Source organism: Taudactylus pleione, unplaced genomic scaffold, assembly GCF_031769625.1.
Source record: "Taudactylus pleione unplaced genomic scaffold, aTauple2 ptg001016l, whole genome shotgun sequence".
Taxonomy (NCBI): domain Eukaryota; kingdom Metazoa; phylum Chordata; class Amphibia; order Anura; family Myobatrachidae; genus Taudactylus; species Taudactylus pleione.
The window spans coordinates 1,217,336-1,234,232 of record NW_028285417.1 but is presented as its reverse complement, the minus strand read 5'-3'; the positions used below and the strand labels follow the sequence as shown (position 1 = coordinate 1,234,232).

Sequence of the window (16,897 nt, the reverse complement as noted above, 5' to 3'; positions counted from 1 at the left end):
ATGTGTGCGGAGTGTTGCGAAATAGTCTTCTTTTATTGGAAATGGATTACAATAATTTATCCAGAAGCTGTTTTACTTACATAAACGCATAAAGAAGGTGAGCATTGTAATAAGCTATGTATCGAATAGGTAAATAGGACCTGTCACCTCAATCACTGCACTCGAGTTGGATACGGAATCCCGGTGGTCAGGGTGCCGGTGCTCAAAACACCGACAGCGGCTTCCCGACAATCAGAATCCCGATGCCTACAGATAAGCAGGACTGCCATCAGGGGGGGACTGTCGGGACTGGAGTCCCGGGACCGGACAGGCAGGGGGCTCGCCCACTATCCCGACCAGCTGCTCACAGGCCCACTCACTGCCCGATCTGGCCCACAGGCACCGCCGACTGCCGTGGAATACAGTTTGATTGATTTTTTGAAGATGGCGTTACACCGCGCCAGCTGAGGAGCTGCATCGTGTGAAGAAAAGGACTTGGACCTGGACGGAGGCTACCCTGGTCGGAGCAACAAGAGAGTGTATGGCGGCAGGGTACACAGAAGGGGCTGGGCTTGACATACAGAAGGGGGCTGATTGGGGACACAAAACGGGGGCTGGGCTTGGACTTAAAGACGGGGCTGGTTGGCGACACAGAAGGGGCCTAGGCTGGAGATACAGAAGGGGGCTGGCTAGGGACACAAAATGGGGGCTGGCTGGGGACACAGAAGAGGTCTGGGCTGGAGACACAGAAGGGGGGCTTGCTGGAGACTCAATAGGGGTCTGGCTGGAGATTCAATAGGTGCCTAGCTGAGGACACAGAAGGGGGCTGGCTGGGGTCACAGAAGGGGGGCCGGCTGGGGAGACAGAAGGGGGGCTGGCTGGAACTTGAGAGACACTCCAGGGCTGGTGTCGCAGAAACACCGGGAGTGGAGGGGCCTTGCCTATTTTGACAGTCCTGGGCCCCCACAATTTCTGATGGCAGCCCTGCAGGTAAGTACCCCTACCCTAATTCTAACCCTCTCCCGCAGCCTAACCCTCCCTCCCCGCAGCCTAACCCTAACCATCCCCCTTGTGCAGCCTAACCCTAACCCCAAGCCTGTAACAAATAAAGAGCGCTTGTGAATAAACATGTATGAATGTAACGCAATACCTGTAAAAAAAAAAAAAAAAAAAAAAAAAGGGGATTAGTAAAAGATGTTTAAAACCCTTTTTTAATATTTAGGAAAGTCCTTAAATTTCTCTAATTTTTACATCACTTTTTATAATATAATACCATTCTCATAATAAAAACACAAAAACGCAATACCTTAATTTTTATTTATTTCTAAAAGGAAATTATACCTAATTATACCTAATTATAGAATTAGGTTTTTAATTGAATCAATTAAATCTTTCAATAAAATGGAGCACACAGGATGGAACGCTATCCTTGAAAAAGGGCCAGGAGCCTGAAACGCGTTGGTTTTAGCGCACATCTGACACACAGCAGAGACATAGTGACGTCATCACACTGCACCTTTGCAGCATCGGGCCGTTTACGCGGACGAAGAAGACGATCACCCCGTGCAGGGAACCAGCCGGACGGAGCGGAAGCCGTTAAAGGTAGGCAGATATAGGGAGAGACAGTTAGTTTTTCACGTCTGACTCCAGTATCACACCGCACTGCAAGGCATGTTATCGGAACCCTGATGTCAATTATGGACTTTCCTAAATAATAAAAAAGGGTTTTAAACATCTTTTACTAATCCCCTTTTTTTTTTTTTTTTACAGGTATTGCGTTACATTCATACATGTTTATTCACAAGCGCTCTTTATTTGTTACATATTGAAATTATTTTATTAGGAGCTGCTTTCAAAATAACATCCATAGCGCAGAATATATATTTTTTTATCATACCTAACCCCAAGCCTAATACTTACCGTATACAGCGGTCTGGATTGTGACCATTGGCACCCTGACAGCCGTCATCCCAACTTCATCCCCTACAGTCACCTCACGCCCCTTCAAGAGTTGGGTGCACCAATGCACATGCGCGGCCAGCACGAGCAGAGCGTGTGATCTTTCCATGTGTGTACAGACCGATCCATATGTCGGCTGCAGGAAGCAGTGAATATTACGTCAACAACGCTTCCCCTGTCCATGCATATACGATCGGCGATCGGCAAGCGTGTAGGCACAGCTGCATACTTAACCAAATAGGTCAGTGGGCCGCTGCAGTCGCACCACACACTAGTCTGAGCTTGGGAACATATTTAACTCTGCCGCAGATTTCTGTAAATTGATCTTGAGTAAAAGACCCAGGGGAGGGGGATACATGAAACAGCCCCCCCTGGATTTATGACTGTCCATAAGCAAAGAAAATCTGTTTGCTTTACTTAAAGGCCTCGTTCCCGGCATTTCAGTTGTCTTGTATGAAGACACCCTATAACTTACCCCTAATGAGGTTCTAGCTTTCGCTGGAAAACACATTATAACATTATAAGGAGTAATATTTGTCGATGAAGTCAGCAGAATATATTTGTCAATACAAACTGCGCATTGTTTCAGGAGAACGCCGGTGCTGTAGTGGAAAGGGTCGTTTTCATACACGGTAACTATTAGGGAAACGCAGCTATTTTTGGGCACATTTTGAAGTAATATAAACCAGGTTTCTCATGAGGACATCTGTTCACTTTTCTTTATGAAGGATCAGGGTCTGTCCATTTTTTTTTTTTTTCATTTTATTTTCCCCGTGTGGTGAAAAAGATAATCTGGAAAACATTTTTATTCATTTCTCCTCTGCATTCCAGCGAAGTTAAACCACATATTTAAATTGATTTTAACGTTTCTACTTGTGCGCTGGACACTCCATCAAACCTCTATAAAGTGAGTTTGAGAATATGCGTGTACGGGATCGCACATGCTGATCCCGCCCCGGTGCCGGCCTTGGCAGACAGTCAGCTCAGCTCTGCAACCTTTCATATCATTTAAAAAAAAAACCTTGATAGATTTGAACCACAAAAAGTTCTTAACGCTACGTGGAAGCTAATAATCACCCATTAGGTCAAGGGGCATTGGACATTATGTACAACAGGGGCAGCACAATTGCATGAGACAAGCAGAGGAAGGACTGGAGTAAAAGCAATTGCCAGAATGTGGAGTAATTACTGGGGGCTGGTCAGTGGTCATTATTATTAATGGTGACTGGTCAATGGTCCTTTCTATTATTGGTGGCTGTTCAGTGGTCATAACTATTACAGGTGGCTGATCAGTGGTCATGATTATTACAGGTGGCTGATCAGTGGTCACGACTATTAATGGTTAATGCTCTTTACTGTTACTGGTTGCTGATTAGTGCTTGTTACTATTACTGGTTGCTGGTTAGTGCTTGTTCCTATTACTGGTTGCTGATTAGTGCTTGTTCCTATTACTGGTTGCTGGTTAGTGCTTGTTACTATTACTGGTTGCTGGTTAGTGCTTGTTACTATTACTGGTTGCTGGTTAGTGCTTGTTACTATTACTGGTTGCTGATTAGTGCTTGTTCCTATTACTGGTTGCTGGTTAGTGCTTGTTACTATTACTGGTTGCTGGTTAGTGCTTGTTAATATTACTGGTTGCTGGTTAGTGCTTGTTCCTATTACTGGTTGCTGGTTAGTGCTTGTTCCTATTATTGGTTGCTGGTTAGTGCTTGTTCTTATTACTGGTTGCTGGTTAGTGCTTGTTCCTATTACTGGTTGCTGGTTAGTGCTTGTTACTATTACTGGTTGCTGGTTAGTGATTGTTACTATTACTGGTTGCTGGTTAGTGCTTGTTCGTATTACTGGTTGCTGATTAGTGCTTGTTACTATTACTGGTGACTGATTAGTGCTTGTTCCTATTACTGGTTGCTTGTTAGTGCTTGTTCCTATTACTGGTTGCTGGTTAGTGCTTGTTCCTATTACTGGTTGCTGATTAGTGCTTGTTACTATTACTGGTGACTGATTAGTGCTTGTTACTATTACTGGTGACTGATTAGTGCTTGTTCCTATTACTGGTTGCTTGTTAGTGCTTGTTCCTATTACTGGTTGCTGGTTAGTGCTTGTTCCTATTACTGGTTGCTGATTAGTGCTTGTTCCTATCACTGGTTGCTGATTAGTGCTTGTTCCTATTACTGGTTGCTGGTTAGTGCTTGTTCCTATTACTGGTTGCTGGTTAGTGCTTGTTCCTATTACTGGTGGCTCCTCTCTGAGGGGCCCAGGTGTGCTAGGGAGGTGTAACAAGATCACGTGTCTACATCCCCTTCGGCGCAGTTTCTGCAGAGAGAACTTGGTGTTACGGCCAAGGCCGGCACTAGGACTCCCTGCACCCAGTGCCGTCCCGTGCTGCTCGCCTGCACCCCTTCCATCCGCCTGAGCATTTACCCAATAAAGCCAGCGGGAGGGTGGGGGGCAGAGTTTTCCTCTGGAGTTGCCGTGCTATGGTGAGTTCAGGCAGGGCTGTGCTCCGGGCAACGGCCCTGCTACCCCGTGCCTAGAACCGCCACTGGTTACGGCGCCCTGTGCCAGGATTGCCCTCTGAGCATATGACATCATGGCGAGGGAGGGGGGGGCACCAGTGCCCGGAAGAACAGCAGTGCTTGAAGCATCCTGCGGTGTCCATGTCTAACTGTGTAATGCGTCTAACTGTGCATGTGCCTGGCGGCCAAATAACATTCATCCTAATAATTAAAATTCTTGAATGGGGACAGCATGGGCATGAGAATGTGACTGGATCATGCTACACGGAGCCATACCATGTTCCCACGGGGTTTGTGACCACTGCTTCCAAAGCATTGGCCCATCAGCAGCCCTATTTCCCTCCTCTTAAAACACCCCTCCAATAATGCTTCACAAGCCTTTGATACGTTGAAGAGGCACCTGTCAGCGGGGCGCACCTCTGTCCCGTAATAGAAGAAATGTTCTGATCAGAAACTTTAATTTGTCACGCTAAAATAGGGACTGTTGGGACGTATAAAGTAGGCTTGAATGTAAGAGTTTATCATTGTGGATTTACTGTAGTGATCATGTTCTTAATGATCTCCAGGTCACTGTATTACTATTAAATAAGACAGTGGGGTATATTACTTTACGGCGGCTTTTCAAAGACGCTGCCTTCCGGCTTTTTTGGCCATGCGGTGTATAAGGGCAGCAAAATAAAATGCGCAACACTTAGGGGCGTCTTAAGAGAGGAGGGGGCCCTTGTGCACTCCCCGTGCGGGGCCCCTTTCCTCTCTCCCCGGTGGCTGGCAGCTGACTGACGTGGCTGGCCAGCCACCGGAGCATTTGTAGACTCCGGGCACTAGAGTGTGCCCAGAGTCTACTGGGCATGCGCAGAATGCTGGAAAATGGCCACGGCGGCCATTTTTCCGGTGTTCTGAGAAGCGCTGACACCCGACGTGGGACCACGGACAGGTGAGTTTCAAAAAATATGGGTGCAGTGTGTGCGGTGCGGCGGACCCTTGGGGCACTGCACCCATTATAGATACGCCACTGGCAACACTGTTGGCTCTGCATTCAATGTTATTGCTCTTTTAAATCACGTGACCAGAAATGCCAAAAACTGTACATGAATTGCCGCCACTTGGTAAATATACCCGGTCTGTTTATACGCTGCGCCGAAAGGTGTTTATCACTGAGTGAGAACCTGCTCGATGAGGGAGTGAGGTCACAGTGCAGGACATACAGAGGGATAAATATCTCTCAGGCTGCAAGGGATGAGCTTCTGTCACAGGGAAGAAACCTGCGTCACGGACTCTACGCTGATCGGCTCTGACACCACTTCCCAGAGCCTCCAGCTTCTCAGATATCCCCCTGCATTCGCCCTGCAGCTGATCCCGAGCCCACACCCTGATATCTGGGCTGTATAAACTCTTCAGCCTGACACATTGGAGCCTCCCTGTCCATACAGCCCACTAATATAAGTGGACTGTAAATCTGCTGCACTGCCGCTCTGCGTTTCATCTCACGCAGATTTTGATTTGACAGGCACTGTATGGTTATGACCCCCCGATACATTACACAGGAGACATCCGAGCGAGTCTGCACGGTGTAATTACCATTACCATAAAGTATACGGACTGCGCTTGTCAGCTCCCTGCTGTACATAACATCACAATGTGCACTTCTGTCATTCCGCGTTTATGGAGTACACTTATTTTCCTGCATTTATTGGTTGAGTTTTTTGTCACCAGTACAACACTATAGTTATCGGGTGACTCAGAGGCGGACACTATTGAGGTAGCGGCTGCGTCTTTTTGTCACCGTTGCAGTAGCGACTGCGTCAAAGGCTCCTATTGACACGTCCACCGGCCGCGGCGTGAATCCACCGATGTGCGTACAAAGACTTTGCACCTTTAGCCCCATCATCATACATTGCATCTGCCCTATGTCCGACTGAGCATGGCCGCCGGCGAGACGCAGTCGCAGACACCGACATGCCCGCATCTGGTAGTCACCCTCCCAGTTACCTCCCAGAAACTCCCATCAGTATTACATGAATCTGCGTCTCTGTGCGATAACCTTCGGGACACATGCGTAGGGTGCAGAGCTAAACCACCGGCCACCTGCGCCTGATGGCGTCCCCGTGCCTACTTCCGCATCACCTCCTTTATCATAAACACATTAATAATAGAGTGTATTGGCATAATAGAGCATGACAGATGGTAAGGTGAGCTAATGTGTAGGAGAGGTCAAAGGGCAGTTTCTAGACAATATGGCCCCCCAGTAAGAAGAGTCAAAATGCTGCCCACTCCCTCCCGGCCCGAATATTATCCTGACCTGTGTATGAAGCTTGACTGTGACTGTTCCCTGACCCATGTATAACTGGCTCCTGACCTGTGCATGACATTTAAATGACCCCTGACCTTTGTACACCATATAAATACATCTGTGAAGAAAATAAAAAAAGGACATACGTGTAATTCTTTTATGCTGCCTTTAAAACATCTATTTCATGGGGAGAATTATAAAAAAAAGAGTGGACCCAAAATAAAAATAGTAGAAGATTGACTAAAGAATGATGGAGTCACCACATGGAAGTGTTTCGCCCAAAGCATTCTCTATTACACCAGAAGAAAAATGTGTACAACTGGTCAGCCTAAAACCTTCCTAGCGATTATAAATGACCAGAGTCTAATATCACAGCTTTATTCTAACCTAAATGACAGCGCACATAGGGGCCTATTCATCATACGTTAAATGGACTGTTAACCATGCGGAAATGCTAGTTTCTGCATATTTAAGTTACTTAGCTATTCGTCATCAGGGGTCCGAACAGGACCACCTGCTATTCAGCAAACTCCGAAAACTGAAAGTTTTTGGAGTTTTCCTGCAAGAACAAGCGCCATTTTCTCGTAGCCCCGCTCCTTCTTCAGATCACTCATTCGTAGAAGGGGCGACGGGACAGGTAAGTAACGCAGCAATTTCTCTAGCTGCGCTACTAATCGCGGGGACAGCTGCTTTTCGGAGCAATGATAAATTGCTCTGTTGTTTCCCCCGCTGCGAGGTGGATCCTTAATCATCCGGCCCCCGATAATTTATAGGGCCCCAAATGCTCAGGAGATTGCAAAATGGGATCAGCACTTGTCCCCAACTGTCCGTTTCCACCTCTTTCGTGCCTGCCGGCTCCACCTCAGTCACCCGTTCCTGGACGCTCCTCACTTGTTCGCCAGCTCCTCCGTCCTCCCCCTTTTGATGCCGCCGCTGTCAAGGTTACTATGTGTTCTCTCCCATCAGGTTCCCGCTCTCTGCTTCTGCACGCTCTCAGCGCCCTCTGATTGGTGGACAGCTCCGGGCCAGCAACCAATCAGCAACACGAGCTGCCGCTTACTGCAGAGTACCCCCAGAGACAGGGACAGAGAGAGAATCTGCTGCGCGGTGGGAGTGGTGATACAGCCTCCTATGTGTGGCAGTACCACAGCCTGTTCTCAGGCTGAAGGGAGGAGACCGGGGTTGGAGAGCTCCGTGTATGTACATGACTCGCCCGCCCCTAAAAACAGCACTTTTTTTTTTTTTACATGTTAAACCAAAATCCAGTTTATTAATTTATTAGAAACATTATTTATTCCCCATTGATGTTGTTAGATACATGAACTGTATTTTAGTTCTTACCACAGGATGCTTGCCAATGCTGCGTATTGGTGATTAGCACATTTACATTTGTGAAACAAAACAGAAAAGAAATATGCCCGCGCTTGGTATTACTCGTATTTTACATGTTACCTGCAGCCAGTAGCGCTCTAGGCCCGGGCAAGCCGGGCCGTCGCCCGGAGCGCCATTGTATCCGGCGGGCGCTGGAAATGCCCACCTCCCGGCGCTATAGTGATTATGTAGCTTCAGGGGGAGGGAGCGGAGGCGGGAAAGGGCGGCAACACAGGACGGCGCTGGGCGCCGCAAAGCCTAGCGCCGACCCTGCCTGCGGCCTGGCAGTATTACGTCATATATGTATACAAAACAAAAATACTTTTTCTATTGGCGCTAACAATAATATACTGCAAATTTCTGTGTTTATCTAGCAAATAAGAGCATGGAGATTTTGTTTAAAATGTATAAACAAAAGTCAGGGGAGGGATCTCTGATGGGAGGGATCTCTGATGGGAGGGGATTTCTGATGGGAGGGGATCTCTGATGGGAGGGATCTCTGATGGGAGGGGATCTCTGATGGGAGGGATCTGTTTGTGTACCTACAACAGTAACGTAAGCTCAGCGCGACTCTCATTTTGGCCTTCATAACCCCGGTGACATCTAAAAAAAAAATCAGGACGGTGTGATCTTCGAATTGGGTGGCTCTAGCCCTTTGGGAATCAGCACAATGCCATCAAATCGGGTCTATTGTAAGGGTTGGAGTTCGTACATGCAGTGCTCTTGATGGTTGAGCTAAACTCTTCACTGCAGCATATTGGTAAAAAGGTTTTGCTCTGAACCGTTCTGTAATTGGCAATATAAATGTCAGTGGTGGTGGCAATACTGGTCCTCGGCTATGAGGTATACTGGTTGTGCACCAGAGCACTGCGATGGTCCACCCGTCACATGGCGAGGTACATCTTTCCTCTCCGCTCTCTAGAGATGCCTCCGCCAACTAGCGGCGCCCATGAGTTTCCAGCTGTGGTATAAGACTCTGAAGAAGATCGTTGTACAATAGCGTTGTCATCCAATCCCTTTAGACCCTTTTTTCCCCCCTTTATCTTCTCAAAAAAAAACAAAAATTGCCAATCCTTACATATGAAGCAACTTCATCGATCCACAGAAACTCTTCCCATTATCCAGTACAGATTCCTACCTGGCTGCAAATGCCGCCATGTCTCCTACGCAAATCACAAGGCTCTACCTTATCTATTTAATTCATCATAAATTATGCATAGCCAGGGGACAAGCCCCATATGGCCACATAGCAGCAGTATCTGGGGGGGCTGGTGATGTAGTATTCCCTCGTGTGGCCTATTCCTGCTTCAGTGTGCCTGCTCTGTCCTGAAAGCAGGGGCGCCAAGAGGTGTGGATTGGCGGGGTCCTAGAGAACGGTGCAGCCAAACCCCCTAGAACAACAAGCGAAGCTGCATGGACATACCCCCTTGGTCTCTGCACCCCCCTCCAGCATTGGTGCGCGCAGAAAATCTCAGCGCCAGAAAGTGGTTGCGGACAGTAGTGAAAATACCATGGCTGCAGGATTACCTGTGAGTCCTGCAGTCGCTGCACATCCTGTAACAAAGGGTATTCTGCCTCCGGCCCTAGTGTCTCACCTTCAGTATTTATATTTACTGCAAATGTCTTGTTCTACAGTTATCTCATTCCTCTAGAGCAGGCCTGGCCAACCTGTGGCTCTCCCAGCATATACCCTGCTGCACTTTTAGCATTCTCTAATAGCCAAACTGTAGTAGGGCATGCAGGGACTTGTAGTGGCACTGGAGAGCCACAGGTTGGCCAGACCCCTACCCTCCAACATGACCTCTTGCACCTGGTACAAAATGCTCTGCTCCTGGACTTCCCACCTAATCAATGATTGCAGCCACCTGTGTGGAGCTAGTTAATAGATGAGGAAAGGTGTTTCACCACAGGTGTCTGCAAACGTCCATTAAGAAGAAAATCCAGGAGCAGAGCGTCTTGTACCGGATGGAAGGGGTCATGTTGGAGGGTCTGCAGACCTGCTCTAGAGGGTAAGCTCATGCAAGCAGGGCCCTTTCTCTCTCTCTGTCACTATGTAATGACACCATCGTCGGATATGACTCTGTATTTCTGTGAGTTGTGCTCTTGTATGTAGTAGCAGCTCTATCCATAGACCCCTGTTTGGCGCCTAATTACTAAAAGCTAATAATACATAATAATCTCGTCATTTATTTTTACTTTCTCCCATTTATGCAGCAATGATTTCCCCATTGTCAGCTCTCTTATCCCTTGGATAAATAACCATGCATCACGTCTCCTGCCCCACGTATCAGTTTCCCCAATCTGTCTTCTGCTACTGTGTATTTACACAGAGTCTGTCACATATCATTCTGCCCTTTGTCTACTCTTCACCACATCTGCACAATGCAAACCTCCTTCCACCCCCTGCAGGGTTCACAAACTACTTATCTCTGAGTGACCTGACCTGGATTCTGGGAATAGTGAGCCATGGGCCTAATTCAAAGTTGTACGCTAATGCCGCCGCCGTCGCAGTTGCGAATTTCTACACCGCGGCTGGGCGACAATATGCGACAGCTGCCGAGAATTTTTATTGAGACGCTGACCGGCAGCTTTGCAGATCCAAGTAACTGCGCAGAATGGCCGCGGGAACTGATAGTCTGAGCCATTTTACTGCGCGAAGGGTGGCAGGCAGAGATACGCCCCCAAAAATGGTCACAACGAGCCTGCGTTTCAGGCGCCACATCCCCTGTTGCCATCTACAAATGGTCCCTGCCTGTCATTCGCTTTCCCAATAAATTCTCACTCCCAGCGACACCGATAATGATCTGCGACTCAGACGCATGAGCAGAACGCCGGTAATCGCTCAGCTGCGTAATCATCTGCATTGCGTCCATCTCTGTATCGGGACCAGTGACTGCAAATTTCCAAAAAGTGAATATGAAATATTCTGTCTCGTATTAAACAATTTACAGAATTTGCAGATTCCGTGACCTGAATAAAAAAAAAAAAATTCAAAAATTCCCCTTTTTTTTTTTTTTTAAAGAAATCAAAAGCTGGCAAAAATAAACAATTTACAGGGTTTTTTTTCTCATTCAGATGTAATATTAGTAATACTGTACCATCCTGCAGCCTGATATGTACAGTATACACTATATCTGTCTACTTTCTGCCTGTGCTTTTCAGAAATATATTTATATAATCAGGAGGCTGTGCTGTGCTTTCTGCATATTTTTTTACAACTGCATACAGATACAGCAACAGCATTGTGGCTAATTCTGAGTTGAGAGTAAAGGTAGGTGAACACCTAGCAGATATATCTGTAGATGATGGTCGTTCATATACACTGAACGACCGCTGCCTTGTGTTCGGGTGATCGGCTGATCGCCCATACACGCTTGCCGTTGGACAGTCATCGCGATATGTCTGTGATCAACGTAGTTCACAGACATATCGCTGGTACACACTGTCCGATGGACACCAGATATATTGGCCCGATCAGTTGTTCGGCCAATATAGCTGTCAGTGTGTACCCAGCTTAAGTTTACACTTGGACAAACCATAGTGTAATACAAAGTGTGTGTGTGAAGGGGGGGGGGGGAAGGAAATACGTTTATCATTTTTGCATGCAGGGTATATACTGGCTACTTTTGCATGTAGCCCACACATGCTGGTCAGTTTTATTTCTACACTGCAATTTAGATTTGAGTTGGCACACCCCCCTCCCAAATCTAAATCTCTCTGCACATCTTACATAACCCTCCCCCTGCAGTGCAGCATGGTTTTGCCCAGGTCTAAAGTTACTTGCTCTGTTTTTTTGCTCTGCGCCCAACACAGAATCAGACCCTTTGTGTCATGAACAAGGACAACAACATAAAGAACAGAACATATAAAAGTATAGCTAAAAGCATTTAAGAAAGTTAGACAGCTTAAGTATTGTATTTTATAGAAGCTGGCAGACAGTGACTGCAAGAGAGTAAATCAAAGTTGCCCAAAGCCAGGAGTGGGGGGGCTACAGCATTTTGTGCACAGGTACATGTGTGAGTATAGTCTTTGTTCAGGTAAGATGCAAAACTATATATATAAATATATACATTAAATAAATATGTGAATAATTTGAAGGAAATCTGCGGGCTGGCATAGCCTTTGGTAATTGTTCCAGGTTTATGACATCATCCTATTACATGCCTCATCAAGTATAAAAAAAAAGTAAATATGTAATTTAAACAAATTATCCAGCTGCACTTTGCCTACGGCAAAAAAAATAAAAATAAAAAGTTAAAATAAATTCACTTATATTAATATTAACAAAGAAAAGTAAGAATATGGTTACAAGCCTTCTACATCTGGTGCAGTCACAGTAATCACTACACAATATCTCAGTAACCGCATGTGTTGATTTCCGTAGCGCAGTGCCGTTTAAGGACAGTTCTATAGCAAAATACAAGGTACAGAAAGAATAGTACTCTCTTTTTTGGGGCGCTCAACCAGCCAAAAATTATATGTAATTAAAACTTATTGGTTATTAAAATAAATAAATATATATATATACAGAAAAATTAATCAGTGAAGTCTAAAAACATGAAAACAACTAGGCTGACAACACAATACAAATAATAAAGGAAGATTGTACAAATAGTGATTGGCTTTGCCAAAAGACAAACAAAAAAAAACAAATTGAAAAATAAAGTGGCAACAATTGTGATCTCAAATTACTGTATATGATCAGTAATTAGTCCAATCTACAATCATGTGATACAAAGATCACCAACCTGAGGCTAAACATATTCAGTGTACACATGTATGGGATAATCTTTCTTGGTTTGTTTATATATATCATGTTAGCTGCATCTGTGTCCTTACGAACAATGCGTTTTCTTAGCGCCAATGCGCCAGTTTCTGTATTCAAAAGAATTTGATGCATCGGCTGCCGGGTTATCTCTGAGGTTAACTTGCCTGCTGAATGCTACAACAATGACATGCTTCAATTAAGTGATTAATAACTCTCATTGTTCTGTTTCAGACAATGCAACAAGACATCGAATGGGAGCGACAGCTGTGATTTAATGTGCTGCGGCAGAGGGTACAACCCTTACATGGACAAAGTGGTGGAGAGATGTCATTGCAAATACCACTGGTGTTGCTACGTTACCTGCAAAAAATGTGAGAGGACTGTGGAGCGATACGTTTGCAAATAAGAAGTTCTATATCTAGTGAGGATAACTTCCAAAAAAGTATAAACCAAAGCACTATCCGAGTTCGGAGAGTACTTTCCTTTAATCTGCTCTTTGCATGGACAAAGTCATTTAAAAAAAAAGAAAAAAAAAAAAAAAGTGTGCCAAATCAGATTTATTATTATTATACAGAGTTAAGGAAAAAAATATCAGACATCTAATTATTTTTTTTGGACCGACATGAATGTTTATTTTTTTTTTTAATATACACAAAACGAGGACTCTGAGCGCAGTTGGAGCAGGCCGGCCACCCCCACGTCTGCAAGACTGTAAATAAATTACTTTCCTCTCTGCGTAATCGTATTATGGCACTGACCCACTGCTGTTTAGCAATGATGAAGAATGAGGAATATTTTTTAATAACCTGTGAAGAAAAATTCCCTGGGCTGAAAAATTGAAGCCCACTACATTTATACACTTCAGTGGGCTCCATCTGGGAAACTGTCCGGAACAGAGTGCAATGAACCCCCATTCAGACTCACTTTATCAAGGATTGTTTACATTCTCCGGAGTTCCGTAACCTGCAGGACATTGTTCCAAGCATCTCAACTCATCACCCAGACAACAGTGTCCTGCCACTGTCGGTGGATGTACAAATTTTTCATTTGTATGCAGAACATACAGAGAGATATTTATAAATATAGCATTTGCTTCTCTTCCTCCTACCTTTTTTATATAATTATATATATAAAATATAAATGTAAGTAAACAGCTTAAAGTTTGTATGAAATAAATGCTAAAAAAGGTAAATATAAAATGGTTTCTACAATATATTTTTATATTAATTTTCTATGCTATTTTATGAAATACCACTTGTAAATATACATCTTTAGGTTTTCATACAGGTAAAGAGTGTAGACTTAGTTTTTTCCGCTTGGGCGGATGAGGTCCGCCTGATTTATTTGTAGTCTTAATAGTAAAAGTGGCAAAATATTAGAAGTGTTACACTCAGACACATTGGCACTTTGTCATTAATATACCACACCAATTATTCCATCTATTATCCATAACTCAATTCTTGATACTAGTGGACAGGCCAGAATTTGTTTTAAAAAAATTTTTTACAATTAGAAACAAGATTAATAAAATATTCTGAAATTATATTAAAATAAAATATTACAAAATTATATTTAAAAAAATGGATTATCTGTACCAAATATATTCACATAATAGCAAATAGTTTAACTTTCAATTGGACTTCTTATGTATTGCCATCACGGATCCAGCCACAAAATAAATTACTTGGTGATGTTAATGACTGATTGTTAAAAGAAGAATAAAAAAACAAAAATAACACAATAAATCACTTAGGAGGCACTTATCTAATCTTGAAGGCTCGCGTGAACCATTAAAACTGAAAAATTCATAAATGATTAAATTTTGGATCAATATTATTGGAGTGTAAATGGTTTGGTAGGAACAATTTTTTTTCCAGAAAATGTGAATTTTAAAACTTAGACTGTCCAAACAGTTGAAGGTACGAATTTTACACCATGGGACTAAACAACCATAAGCAATCTTGAAACTGACAAGAAATATAAAAAATATTTGTTGACTAGGTACAGTTCTTACTGTAGATATATGTTAATTTTCTTTTAAGTTAAACTATTGCCTCATTTGACGTTTTTTTTTTTTTTTAAATTAGCTCCTGTTCCAACTCTTCGGGGAATATTTGGCAGTTTTGGGATTTTAAAGGGCAACAATAAATGCAAAACCACTTGCCAATTTTGCATTAAATATTAATGCACACTGAAATTAGTAATATGCCTCTTCGACTCACTAATATGATACCTGACTGGACATTCGGTAATATATCAGTAACTAACCAAGTGGACAAATTTTCCCAATGGTGGAAGTCACCTAATTGCATAAAAAAACAAAAACCATCAGAACTCCCTTATAACAATTTATGAAACATTGTACTTGATTTGTATGTGCTCATGGCAAAATAAAAATATTAAAATACTTTCCGTATCTGTTTAGAGCATTGAAATATCCTTTTTTTTCCAGAACGGTCTTTCAAACACCCCAAAGTTGTCATGCAGATTGTCAAAGGGCTTGTGTGCACCCACATGCTTGTGAGTTTCCCTGCTCTCCGGAGTGCAGGATCACGACATCGGTGCCCAGATTTAAAGCTATCAATAAATATACTGGCTTGGCCTACAACAAGAATATTTTTTTCAATACATTCTACATAATTAGTGTAATATTTTATTAAACATGTACAGAAATAATTCCACCCCCGTGTTATTGGGGATTTGTTCCTGTATAATAACAGTTGTCCAGTTAATTTGTGTACATATTTAGGACACATATACTGATATAGGTCACAGGCTAAAGAGAATTGTCCCAAACCGTAAGGATTTGACTGGAAACTGCTGTATTTGCCTAGATCCCAAGTGTATTAACTGGTGCAGCTCCTAATACAAATTTCTTGCTCATTGTCAAGTCCTCTGACGGCGAAGAACAGTTTTGTACTATACTATATATTATATATGTCCAGTATGTGTATATAATATATATATATATATATATATATATACAGATTGAGTCTCCCATATCCAAATATTCCAAAATACGGAATTTTTTTGGCATGACTGAGATAATGAAACCTTTGATTGTTGATGGTTCAATGTACACAAACTTTGTCTAAGGCACAAATGTTTAAAAATGATGTATAAAATGACCTACAGGCTGTGTGTATGGGGTGTATATGAAACATAAATGAATTTCATTTCTGAACACAAACTTTGTTTGACCCACAAAATTATTGAAAATATTGGATAAAATGACCTGCAGGCTGTGTATAAGGTGTATATAATACATAAATGCATTCTGTGTGTATATTTGGGTCCTATTCCCGAGATATTTCATTATTAAGTGCAAATATTCCATAATACGGAATATTCCGTTATCCAAAACACCTCTGGTCCCACTTTGGATATGGGAGACTCAACCTGTGTATATATATATATATATATATATATTTATACATACATATAGCACATTTATCTCTGCATCGGCCCAAACGTTTCAGGTTCTCTGTTGAGTACTGTCTTTGTTTGACATGAAGATAAATTTATTGTTGAATTTTTTTTATTGTTAAATCACTCATAAGTTGTTTTCGTTGGTTGAGAAGTGAGAGATATTAAAGGTTTGTTTTTATTAAGCACTTTTTGTCCTTTTGTAAGTAATACCTCTGAACAAACGCCAATGCCAATGTTTTTGTTTTTTGCCTTCTTTTACTCAAGTCTCCCACGATTCAGCATTGGAGGCCATTTTACAGAGATTTGACGCAATAGAGAAGTCTCCGGGAATTTATTCGACACTCATGATACAATGCGAGTAAAATGATGTTCCAGAATTAGTTCAAGATCTGTCATTTTTTTAGGGCTTTAGACAGCGATGAGGACAGTTTGTTATCTGCATATTCCCTCAGAAATATTTTGGGAGCTCTTTTTCTGCCCCCCCTACACAAACCCTAATTCGCCAACCATATATCATATGGTGATCCATACTGTAAGTGATGTGGTGAACTTAGGAAAATGGTAGCTTTCGCTGCGTAATACGTA

At 43.2% G+C, this 16,897-nt stretch overlaps 1 protein-coding gene across 1 annotated transcript in view; it reads left to right on the top strand.

Annotated features, from left to right (window-relative positions):
• WNT11 (Wnt family member 11) overlaps positions 1-16,459 on the top strand; it is a 128,008-nt gene extending 111,549 nt beyond the window's left edge. The window contains exon 6 of the mRNA XM_088461093.1: positions 13,115-16,459. Coding sequence (XP_088317219.1) covers positions 13,115-13,289 — 175 coding nt within the window. The 3' untranslated portion in view covers positions 13,290-16,459. The remainder of the gene's footprint in view (positions 1-13,114) is intronic.
• The last annotated feature ends 438 nt before the right edge of the window (positions 16,460-16,897 follow it).